Genomic DNA, 12,477 nt, shown 5'->3' on the forward strand with positions numbered 1-12,477 from the left:
ACACACACTCCTGCAACAATGCTTGTTTTGCTTTCCCTGGTAACATAAAGAAAACAGAAGTGTTTGACTTATGTGGGTCAGATCTTCAGCAAAGCCGCAGAGGTTTTAAGTGCCCTTTACCTTGCTCTGCCGTTGGAGGGGGTAGGGCTCAGAACTACAGGGATATTTTCCTCATTTTTTTACAGAAGAGACTACATTCATATGTAAAAGAGTGAAACAGTGTGAAGTATGAAAGAAAATCTTTTCCCCAAGGGAATCAATGTGAAAGCTTCTATTATAAGAAGAGGGAAGTTCTTGACTGCAGAAATTCTTAGTACTACTACGTATGCAAATGTGGCTTTAAAAAGGATTGACTTTGGAAAGTCTGGGGTTTAAAATAAAGCATGGTATTATAAAAAGTAGAAAATAAAGTAGCAAGTTTTTATTTAGTAACTTTGTATTTAATAACAAAATACCAGAGAAAAGGTGGAATCTTTTCTTTTTGAGATACTTTTCTCCCCCCACTCTCTCAAATTTGACTTAAAATTTTTAAGCTGCAACTTCTGGATACCTTTCACCATTCATTCAGACTGACTATATTTACCTGAGCTGTGAAGCTCCCAGGGTCCTGGGAAGTGGTATATGGTGTGTACTACAGAGATCCTGAGATTGCATCGAATCCTAAATCACTGTGGCTTTAAAATTAGCCAAAAGATTTACAAGAAATAATGTGTATTTTTTGGTAAATTTCCTAATTACTTTTTCTAGCAGTTAATTTATCTAACTGTAGACAGTTACTAGAACTGCATTCCAGGGACCAATAGCATCATAATAAAGTTTTATTTGAAAGCTCTTGTGTCTGATTTTGAATATAGGTTGCATAGAGGATCCTGTGTTTATGCAGATAACAGAAAAAAGGTCTGCAAAGGAACAACAAATCTTCAGTTTCCAGATTTGAAACCTTTTTCTCTTTCCTAGTGAAGGAGAGCATTTTAGAGCATACCTACCTGCTGTGAATTTACTTCATCCTTTCTTCTCCAAAGCACCTGTCAAGTGCTCTGGCAGCTCCATATGCTTTCACCAAGCCCCACTGGCTTTGGTTTTCCTGAGCTTGGGTGCCCAGCTGGCCCCAGCATTTTGATTACTAAAGAGTGGGAAGAAGCAGGGATCTGAGATTGATTTTAGGTCTAAATTCAAGCTCTCAGTAAATGTGTTTCCTTTTAATTGCAATCTGCCCATCAAACTGATAATTCCCTTATGAATTTGTGTAATAGGATGGAAAAATTTGTCTTTTCAAAGTAAATCCTGAAGCTGATGACTTTATTAATGAAATTAAAAGTGCTACAGCAAGGATGTTGTTAGACATGATATTTTGGAACGGAACTGCACAATGGTACATGGTATCTGCCAAATAAAAGATTAAGACCCAGCAGCAGATGTACAAAAATGCCTTAGTTTAAGATGATTGGTATCCAGGCCTATGGACTTAGCACATTTTTCTCTAATTACAGCTTTTAATAGCTTCATTTGTAATGTTGTTCTTAATTACACTTGACAAAGAAACATTTAATACTTTAGTGTATTGTCATAAATGATTTTATCTTGCTTTTTTCTTAGTTCTTTTTTACCAGGCAGTTAACAACTCTGATTTTTGGAAAAATATAAATACTTGAGTAGAATCAAACATGTCCTTGCATTTTTCCAAAAGCAAATAGAGGATATTTGTCACCAGAAGATGGAATTATGGATGTTAAGGCACTAAGGCTGCTTTAAATCCTGTGTCTCACTACTGTATATAGCTATTGGCCTTGGTTTTGGCAGGTGAGGGTTCAAGTTCTGCTTTGCAGATAAGGTTTTCTGTTTCACAGTTGTATATTTGATCACTGATCTTGAAGTACTCTAAGCGTGGTTACAGTACTGTCAATCTTCTAAATGGCCTTGAAATTGTTTTTCTTCTCCTCTTATGACCATCAGCTAAAGGATTTGTCCGTTTGTTTGCAACAATGAATACCACAGTAGATATAAATGCAGGACAAAATGGAAACTTAACAGTTGAATATGACGCATATCCAAAACCAAAGGAAGAAGTCTGGATGTTCATGAATGAAACATTACAGAATTCCTCAGACCATAATGTCAAGTTCAGGAGCGTGGGTAATAACAGGTAATATGCATGACTGTAAGTGCTATTAATTTCACTTGGGAACAGCAAACTAGAGTCTGCTCTAGAAAGAGGAAAGTGGAGATGGTGAGAAAATTGTTACTAAAGAAGATCTTTTAGTACATGTGGCTTGCCACAGTAACTGGTGCAAAGACTGCTAACCTCGATGTGGAATAGCATTGAGCTAACCACACCATCTGAGGACCGGCATGCTGTATGCTCACGACTCACCTACATTCCTGTCCAATGAGCAACAGTGAGAATTTAGAGTTGTTTGTGTGCAGAAACTCCCTCTGCTGCTTCAGCAGACCCCAGTGCTCCAGATAAAAGCTTATACTTTTATTTCTGCTGTGCACTGTTCTTCCCTGATCCCTGGTCCTCCAAAAATCCAGTGAAGCACCTAGCACATGTGGTCTAGATTGTAAATCTGGGTTCCCTCCTCAGTGAGAAGAAGAATAGGTGGTGGTGCCTGCATGAGGTCTGAGCCTGGTACTGAGCTGTCACCAGGCACACATCTGGATGTTGGAAGTCACAAAACTTGTGAGTGTTAGAAGTGCAAGGGCTGTTGTAATGCACGATAAGAGTGTTTGCATGGACTGTGTCTGCAGAAAATGACACGCTATTCATTCCCTCCTCAGCTTCCGTGCAGCAAGCTGTGTGCCTTAGTAATGCTTAATTTTTTTCTTTACAGTTATACAAGTGAACTTCACCTTACACGATTAAAAGGAACAGAAGGAGGCATTTACACATTTTTTGTGTCCAATTCTGATGCCAACTCCTCTGTAACATTTAATGTCTATGTGAAAAGTAAGTAAAGTGAACAGTCTGAAATATTTCATTATCACAGTCATTGTATTTTATACAGCATAATATATGCACAAGATGTCACAGCGTGGTTCAGCATATGAGAGGCTTTCTGAAACGAAGCACATGCTGGAAAACTAAATGTCAGGATATAAAACTGCAGAATATTTACACAAATCCAGGTAGTATCCAGCGTGACCTTACATTCTAGCAAACATATTCCAGAGATTACCAGAGAGCAGCTAGGTAGTTTATACAGAAAAAAGCCCCAACTGTAGCACCTGGAAACATGATCTCAAAAATAAGTATGTAACATAAACCTTTTATAATTTGAGGTGGAGCAGGATATACAGGCATTATAATTTGCATTTTTGTCAACCAAGTAAAGATATTAATTGTTCTTAATTTGTTTGACTTGAATTTGAATGCTTGTCAGGGGAATTACTAACATTTAAATGCCTTTTGGCATCTAAATACTTCTGTATAATAATATAAATCACCATTGCTTTAGAGAAATCTGCATAGCTTTACAAATATGTGTGCTGTCATCTTTGGGATGTGCTTATTAAGAAAGAGCATTGGCTTCAGTTCCAAATAGCATTCTTCAAGACAAAAGCTAAACTTCAAAAGTAAATCAATGAAACCTTCAGAAAACCCTGTCCTTAGCAGAAGCATCCACTTAGAGCATTTCATGCTCTCAGCAGACAGATATTGGCAGCTGCTAAAGGCTAGGCTTAAGGAAAATTAAGCCAAGAGGGGACTGCAGGCAAACTGGAGAAACTAGGGCGAGGTAGGCAATGATGCCTTTGAGCCCAGCAGGAGGAACTGTATAGAAAGTAAATGAATGTGCTGTAAATGCAGTTTTGTGTTGCTGCTATGCTTTAGCAGCAGTGTGTCCTTTTCCAGGCATAGCTTTATGAAGAGGACTATCAAGACTTCCACAAATGCGTCAAGTCCTATATATTAATTTCTGAATTCTTCTCATTTATCACTGAAGATCAACATTTGTAGCATCTCTATGCAGTGACATGGTTCGGATCAGAAATGTCACTTGAGCTTCTTTCAGAACGTGGTATTTCTTCTTTCATTTATGGATGTTGTCATTTGTATTGTACCTTTTCTGTTTCCTAGCTGTGATTTCTGAGATGAGGGCACTGGTGACCTCAGATGTCTTTTGTCTCAGTGCATGAGTGTGGGTTACAGTCATGAGGGATAATTCTAGTATTTAACAGATTAATGGAGCAAACTGTTGAGCCAGAAGTTTAATTTCTGTGAAGGAATGGGAGAAATTCCAGGTTACCTGTGGAACTGTTAGTTCACATGAAGTTGGATAGTGTTTTCCAACTTACAATGTCATACATGTACTTGGAGCGAGAGGCTGTTCATGGTTCTCCCAGCTCTCCCAGGCTCTGCAGGCTGCTTGGACATAGTCTGGGCACAAGAAGTCAAAAAAACTAGCCAAAAATAACCTAAAAAAACCAGTTTTGTCATCATCAGGTGTCAGTTCTCGATGCAGATCTCCATCTTGCTGCTTTTGAGGTATGTGCTACTTAATAAAAGCTGAAGATCTCTGTAGATCATGGTTAGAAAACCAGACTAGGAAGAAGATGGTGAAGCAAGATGGACAAGGCAAGAGGGAGCATAGACAGTTTAGTTCTTCTGAATGGCTTGTCCGTACAACCAGCAAGTCTGTTTCCTTCTTGCTTCAACTACTGGTCTTGTAAGTAGGAAGAAAAATCTTGGGATGCCCTGAGGACATTTAAGCAGTCCCATGGAGCACATGTTACCATGCACTGTGGCCCTGGGTGGACTGCAGCCATTGCTGAAGCAGATGGATTTGAGGCACTTGACTAAAAAAGAGTTTCTTTTGGCATTTTGACTAAGCTTCTGCAAACATTTTTTTCATTTTGAAAAGAAGTGATAAATAGATTGGTCTTTCTAGGGGTTTGTTTTTAACAAAAATAACCTGTTTTCACTGGCTTGTAAAATGCTCATCATTTAGGTATGAGACACAAACTGCATGACAACATACTCTATTATTTGACATAGTAGAGTAATTGTCAAAGGTAAGTTATGTGTGGGTTGGTTGTATCCTGATCTTATGGTGCATCCTGACCTGGCATCGTTGTCAGGGATTTTGCATAAATTGCTTGGATGTAGATCGTGATGTTTACACGTCTGGCTTGGGCAAGTAATCAGCAGAAAGTAATCAAACAGGTAAAACAGGATACATAATCAGCAGAGAATGTCTTCACATAAACAAAAGTTGATGCCAAAGCATTTGCTGAAAGACATGAAAAACCTAGTGCAGAAATACTTTGCTTGGATTTAAACATATTTAGCAATTGCATATGCTAGTTTGAAATAATACTAAATTGCTTTAAGAAATAGTATAGTATTTCATAGTAAATGTGACATAAAGTAAGTAAGGAAGGAGTTCTGAAATTAGGAGTCAAAAAGAAAATTACAGCTTGACATGCAGCATACTGTACTCAGTTACAACTAAGATATTGTGGAAATCTTCAGAGTGGCCAGGTATGGTGCATCTAGCAATTAGCAGAGGAACCTTCCAAGTAGTAACTGAGTTTAGTGCAAAATAATATCTGAGCTTAATTATAGTCAACAAAATATTATCTACACAGTTGGGGCTCATGCTGCAAAGAGAAAACTGGTCATAGTATTATAGATCACATGAAGCCAAGTTCAGCTGTTTTCCTCTTGTTGAACTAAGCAGTGAAAAAATGAGGAGTTGCCATGATATTGTAAAAAGATTTGTTCCAATCCAGAAATTGTAGATCCAGGAGGAAGCACTCTCTCTTTGTCTGGGACGACTGACAATACCTATTAAGTGTTGCTTTTTAGACATTCACTTTGTTAAGAATGAAGAAAGGGAAATTGACAATAAAAAGAAATTAAATGCAAAATTCAGGATACAGTACATTGAATTAAAGTACAAGTGACCTCTTATAAGTCATATTTGTTACATTTAGGGTTATTTAATCAATAGAATCAATAAAAGCTGAAAAGCAATTAATAAACTTAGTGAAATTAGAAGTTTAAGACTTTTAATGACCAGTTACAGAAGGCAATATGCATATATGCTGAGCGATGTAATGAAGTGTTCAATATTTAAAGGGTTAAAGCCAAAACAATAAGCAAAGTCTAGTCATTAAGAGTCTGTCTGACAGCAGGGGTAATAAGGCAGTGAAAGTCATAAAATCTAGCACAGTAAAATCCCTTTTAAAAAGAAGATGCTTGGTGACAGCTTGGCATCTGTTTGCAAAAGCTAGTCGATCTTTGCTCCAGCATCCCCTGGAGCACCTACATTGGTGGTTGAGGAAGATGCTCTGGCTGCCAGAACGGGGTGCAGGTGCTGAGACACATATGTGGCCTGAGCCAGCAAAGGCACAGCCTGGAGGACAGCAGTAGCAGCAGTCTCAGTCCTCTTGGGTACTGGATTAGGGGGCTCTTTGCTGCCTCAAGTGAAATGCATCCCTTAATTTCTTTGAGCCAGGGAAGCTTGGGAGCCCTCAGTGCTGGTGGGGAGAGGCTGATCATGCTAATTGCCACATCAAAGTGCTTCACCAGGTGCATGACAGGTAGAACTGCTGTTAGGTCAGCTGTTCTCGGAGGCTGATGCAGCTCAGCGTCCCATACAACCAAGGCTGGACCACTCTGCCTGGGCTGCTGGAGGCGTTAACTCTGCACAGCCTCTTGTTTCCCTCCATTGCTGCAGGATAAGTCCACATGAGATTGTGGCCATGAGGACAGGCTTTTATTGCACTAGGTTTTTACAGTGGAAAGAGCCTGACTAATACGGGCATTTTTGTTTCCCTCACTCAAAGTCAGAAGATGTTAGATGCAGACCAACTCTCGCATAATATTTTTACCAGGGCTTAATGCTCACACTCCTCTTATATTTGACTTGTCATGTCTCTCATTTCTTGAGTTATGTTGTGCTATAATGTTGCCTAAAACATAGCATATGCGTAAAAAAATAGCACATGGGTAATAGTTTAACTAATTACAATTTCACAATCCAGCCATTTTGATTGGAGTTTCAGAAATGTGAATTGCATGTATTCTGTGAGCACTGAGGCTGGATGAGATGCTGTGTGCTCTCAGAAAATTCCTCACCAAATGAATAATGCTGAAAATCAATCTCAGCATTTTACAACAATGTTTTGTTCTTGGTGGTTTGCATAAAACACATGTGATTTAGAAATGAAAGAACATTTGGTTCCTGTAACAAGTCACAAGGAGATGGTATGTGATTGAGAATATACGTGTGCTTTATTGCTTTTAATTTAATCAGTGAGTAGAATATTCATTAAAAATGAACACCATACAGTCTTTGTACATGGAATTTTCCTGAAATAAATCTGTGTTTTCCCACTGCAGTCTATACAGTTTCACTACTTTCTAGAATTAGAAGTTCATCTTACATTTCTATAAAGCTGTATTAGCTGATAATGGACTCTTAACTTGTACCTATCAGATTAGCAGCATCATTGCTTATAGTTTTTTTCATTAGCTTCTGTTTGGGTGATTTTGCAAGGAAGCTAAGGTAGTTATGGGAAATAAAACCTCTAATTCAAGTTTCACCAGGAAAAACATCTTGCTCTATTGGTGGTGCCCTTGGCTGAAGCCTGTGACATTGGATTAATGACTCTGAAGTCCACCTGACTGCTCTCATTTCCTCCCATACTTGAAACAGCAGCTCCTGAACCAACTGCAGGAATAAGTCCTGTTCAGGATGTGGCAGAAGGCATCAGCTGAATGGATTGCTTTCTAAACTACCAGAGCAATCACAAATTCTCATTTGGAAAGCTGATACATTCTGCCAAATATTAGTTTCCTGTACATGCAGTGTTTCAGAGAATCAGGCAGTTGGGCATTTCATTAGCAATATCTTAGAGGGATGTCTGTCCTCTGTGGGATGGGGTCTGCACTGGTTGCCATGCTCTGTAGTTCCTTTTCTGGCTGCGGTGGTAATATTTAATACACAGGGCAGATGTAAGAGGGATGTGGTTTGACAGATTTAGTACAATTATAACGGTGGAGAAACTGTCCTTTTTTACAGGCGGGTAAAGTCATACCATGCAGAAACGGGAACTGCACTGTTGTTCCAAGCACACAATTCTTTGGGTTGTTTAATCTCTGAGCTTTGCTGGTTTAGGATCTTTCATCAAACCGAATACTCAGGGGAGATAAAGTATTCTTCTGACATCCAGCCAAAACATTCAGTGTAAGAGCTAATATTTTCACAAATGTTTGGTTTTTGTAGGACACCAGTTCAGGCCTGGACATCCTTGAGCATGAGGAGCTCTTGCTCACCTGGGCGATTCCATGGATGATGATGCACACAGGTTGCTGGGGTGAAGAGCAAATGGTAGTGCAAATTCTGTGTTCTCCTAATGGATGACTCTTGTTTTTGTTTATTGCAGCAAAACCAGAAATTCTCACTCTGGATATACTTGGCAATGGTGTACTTCAGTGCGTAGCAGCTGGATTCCCAGCCCCTACCATATACTGGTATTTTAGCCCAGGAACTGAGCAGAGGTGAGTTAAGTAAACAGGAGTCTCCAAAGGTGCAACACACCCAATTTCTAATTAAAAATTAGGAACATAAAATTACTTGGTAATAGTTATGTTCAAATGTTGCATCACTGTTTTCATCATTCTTTGTATCACATTGTTTGCAATGGTTTGTGAGAAGGCAGGGATACATTTCATTTTCCTCCTTTGCATTCTGTCCTTGAAAGGAGAATAACCAACACTTTCTGCTGCATAAAAGGCAAACTTTCTGCGGCAAGCTAGCTATGGTTTGTATCAGTTTGGCCTCAAATGACACATGTTCTCTATGCAATTTCACTGAATGCCAGTCATGGAATCACTTGTGAATAAGGCTGTTATAATTTGTTTTATTGTGTAATGAAGTAATTTTTCAAGACATAATGTAATTAGATTTCCATTCACATGAAACATATGACAAGTATACAAGTCCAGAGTTGTTATGAATAAAACCTGATGTTTAGTCATCGCATTTTTAAAAAGATTGTAGAGTTTCACTGTGAAGTGAGCATTTGTGAAGCAAGTTTTAAGGTTCTGGTTTACTTCCACCATAGCTGTAGGTCTCGTACTAGCAAGTCATGGGTCTCCCTCCCACCTGTGTAATTTGTTTTATGTCTGAAATAATTGTTATTTCATTAATTGTTTTAAACAGTACCTTTTTAAAAATCTTAAATGTGTGCTCATGTATCAATGTGTGCTTCATTTATCAATACATGATATATGAAGGAGAAGCAACATCTTAAGAGAAAAGAGCTGGCTAATTTTTTGACTGCATATAAGCTTGATGGTGTTTTATGTACATCATGGACATTTTTTTTTTCTGTAATAAGATGATGCTTGGGGAAAGTTTTCAGGAGTAGGTAATAGCCCATAACTGCTTGAAGCTGAAGTTGGAGGTGCGGGTTGAATGGTATAAAATCCCTAGTGAAGTTTCAGACCTATAGGTATTTCTAACCAAAAGCAAATGCAAAGACATCATGGTGTTCAGCTGGGTCAGGCTGGGTTTATGTATCAGTTTCTCCCACTGCATTAAAGACAATGAGACATCATGAGTAGGCTGTTTGGAGGATAAGAGCTTCAGATGAATCCCTTTGTAGAGCAGTGTTGTTTAGTTACCTGTTGGTCTGGCATTCCAGATAGTAATGCATGGCAGGTAACTGTCAGTATTGTTTCTCCCAGGTGTTTTGATTCACCAACAATATCTCCTATGCTTATCAAAAGTGGTTACACAAATTCATCAGTGCCATCATTTGAACGAATCCGGGTTGAAAGCACGATTAACACCAGCATGTTCAGGAGCACCGGCACTGTGTGCTGCGAGGCCTCCAGCAATGGGGACAGGAGCTCTGCTTTCTTCAACTTTGCTATTAAAGGTAATGGCTGGAGTGAATGAGACCAACAAGGGTGTCCTGCAGCTCTTTCTGTAAAAGGATTTTAAGTGGTTTACCTTTACTATAAGAAAGTTGACGGTACTGTGGCTGAGTGTATGATAACACACTATGTTACATACTCTGGCTGTCAAAGCATTGCTTTAATTTTTCAATTAATATTGTGGTACCATCCTTGTATGGCTCCAGATCTGCAGTGCAGTAGGTAGCTGGTTTTATTCTGTCTGTGCAGCACAGGGGCAAACCACATACAACATTACCCTGTCTTTCCTTCTCTCTCTCCCTTTTCTTGTCATTGTCTGTTTTGACTATTTAGGCCATCACTTTTTTTTTTCAAGGAAAGATTGCCTTTTATTTTAGGTTTTTACAATGTCTCGGGAAAAATGCAGTCCCAAACTTGCCTGGAGCTCAAGGGTCCTGCTGTTGTAAAAGAAGTAACAACAACATACTGCAGAAAGGCTTATGAGTTTTTTTAGCAGTATTTGTGGGTTTGTGGGGGAAAGCACTTGAACCTAGATGATTTGAAATGTATGTGTAAAACTGTACTCTTCTTTGCGAAACCAAATGTTCTGCTTCGTTTTCACTCTGTTACACCCAGATACAACATACAAACAAAAACGCCAGATTTGGGGCAGATGGGTTGTACTGGAATGGTATTCCTTCGCTACTCGGCACAACCTCTACTTGTAAAGACTGTGCTGTAGAAATTATACTTGCGGGGGAGGGTGCGGGGGAAGAGAAGAAATTAGGACTTCAGAAAAAAAGCTTCTCTCTTTAACTTAATTTGACTGAGATCATGCAGACCCCTTGCATTAACTGATCTTGGTGTCACACCTCCCGAATTGATGAAGCTGAGACTCCCAAGGCATCAGACTGGATGGTTTCTGTGCCAGCTCCGTCTCCCACAGCTCATTCAGAAAAGACATTCTGATATACCTGAAGCACATCTGGGAAAGTCAAAACCCTAAACTCTGTTTCACAAAAAAGAACTAAGAAAAGGTTTTCACCTGCATCTTTTTAATATAGTTTTTCTTGTTCAGTATTTAAGCAGAATTTTGTGTTTCTTTCCAGAGAAAATCCGTACCCATACCCTTTTTACCCCGTTACTAACTGCATTTGGAGTCGCTGCAGGACTGATGTGCATCATAGTCATGATCCTGGTGTATGTATATTTGCAGGTAAATTCTGAAGCCCTTCTGCCTGAGTTAGAAAAGTGTGTGAGCTGCCTGTGGAGGCTTCTGTAGTGACAGCCAATCTCTTTCTTTTCCAGAAACCCAAGTATGAAGTTCAGTGGAAAGTTGTTGAAGAAATAAATGGAAACAACTATGTTTACATAGACCCAACACAGCTTCCTTACGATCACAAGTGGGAATTTCCAAGAAACCGTTTGAGTTTTGGTTAGTTTAGGTTTATTTAACTTCATCTGCAAGGTGAAACCTTCAGGTCTCATAGGAGACTTTGGTCAAACACAGCAGGGTTTTGTCAAAAAGATGTTGTGCAATAATGCAGATAGTGATAATTGCTCATTCTTACCTTGGGACAAAAAGCAAGCAGGCGCGTCTGCAATAGCTTCTTTATATCAAAAAATAAAATGTTGAGCCCTTCAGGAAGAAGTACTCCAAGTCATTACAGAGTATTTTGTTTGCTTTATTAGGTAAAACCCTTGGCGCTGGAGCTTTTGGAAAAGTTGTTGAAGCCACTGCTTATGGTTTATTTAAATCTGATGCTGCTATGACAGTAGCAGTAAAGATGTTGAAAAGTAAGTTACTGTAGTATACTCACCAATTTTTTCTCTCTTCTATCTGGTCGGTGTGTTACGTACTGAACATTGTGCTTTGCCTTGCAGCAAGTGCCCATTTAACAGAAAGAGAAGCCTTGATGTCAGAGCTTAAAGTGCTGAGTTACCTTGGAAACCACATTAATATTGTGAATCTACTTGGAGCTTGCACTATTGGAGGTGGGGTTATCAACACATTATTGATTATTTCTGTTCCTTTTTTATTGCCTGGAGAATGAACCTTGTGAAGAAGAATCCAAGGTGCTGCTATAAGTATAGAAATCTTAAATACGTTCCATGCTTAGACAGGTTGCAGATCATCATGACTATCACCTGTGATTTAGTGAATCCAGATTTTAGCTTAATCCTAAAACCAGTAGTAAGAGCGCTGTAGTTGCAGCTAAACAAGAAGGTTGCTTTTATTCTCTTTCATATGAACCATTGTGTGCTTTCTTCTTGAGATATGACAAAGTGTACGGTATAAATTTTTTCTCTCACACGCTCTTTCTCATTAGTGAGAGCTGGTGTCTTGTTGGTATCCAAACTGAAGTCAACAGGCCTCTTTTGTATAGTCTTCCAGTCTTCTGTTTAATCTGCAAATGTGTCTGCTAAGGCACCACTAAAGTTACAAATTCTAAGCAGCAGAAAGTTGAGAAAAATAATTTTCCGAATAAAGTATTGCACAACAATGTTTCACATTTAATATTAACTTCATAAGTTTGTTTTCATACATAATAAAAGCTACAAAACGTCTGAAGTGTTCTTACAGAATGATAGAGACCTGTACTTTTAAT

The 12,477-nt window shown here is 38.9% G+C and overlaps 1 protein-coding gene across 5 annotated transcripts in view; it reads left to right on the forward strand.

The window, feature by feature from the left end:
* KIT (KIT proto-oncogene, receptor tyrosine kinase) overlaps positions 1-12,477 on the forward strand; it is a 57,350-nt gene that overhangs the window by 29,760 nt on the left and 15,113 nt on the right. For all 5 annotated transcript variants that reach the window (XM_032686799.1, XM_032686802.1, XM_032686801.1 and 2 more), the window contains exons 6-13: positions 1,954-2,143; positions 2,832-2,947; positions 8,392-8,506; positions 9,698-9,891; positions 10,978-11,084; positions 11,177-11,303; positions 11,561-11,665; positions 11,753-11,863. In XM_032686799.1, the coding sequence (XP_032542690.1) occupies positions 1,954-2,143; positions 2,832-2,947; positions 8,392-8,506; positions 9,698-9,891; positions 10,978-11,084; positions 11,177-11,303; positions 11,561-11,665; positions 11,753-11,863 (1,065 nt within the window). The remainder of the gene's footprint in view (positions 1-1,953; positions 2,144-2,831; positions 2,948-8,391; positions 8,507-9,697; positions 9,892-10,977; positions 11,085-11,176; positions 11,304-11,560; positions 11,666-11,752; positions 11,864-12,477) is intronic.

This window comes from Chiroxiphia lanceolata, chromosome 4 (genome assembly GCF_009829145.1).
Source record: "Chiroxiphia lanceolata isolate bChiLan1 chromosome 4, bChiLan1.pri, whole genome shotgun sequence".
Taxonomy (NCBI): Eukaryota; Metazoa; Chordata; class Aves; order Passeriformes; family Pipridae; genus Chiroxiphia; species Chiroxiphia lanceolata.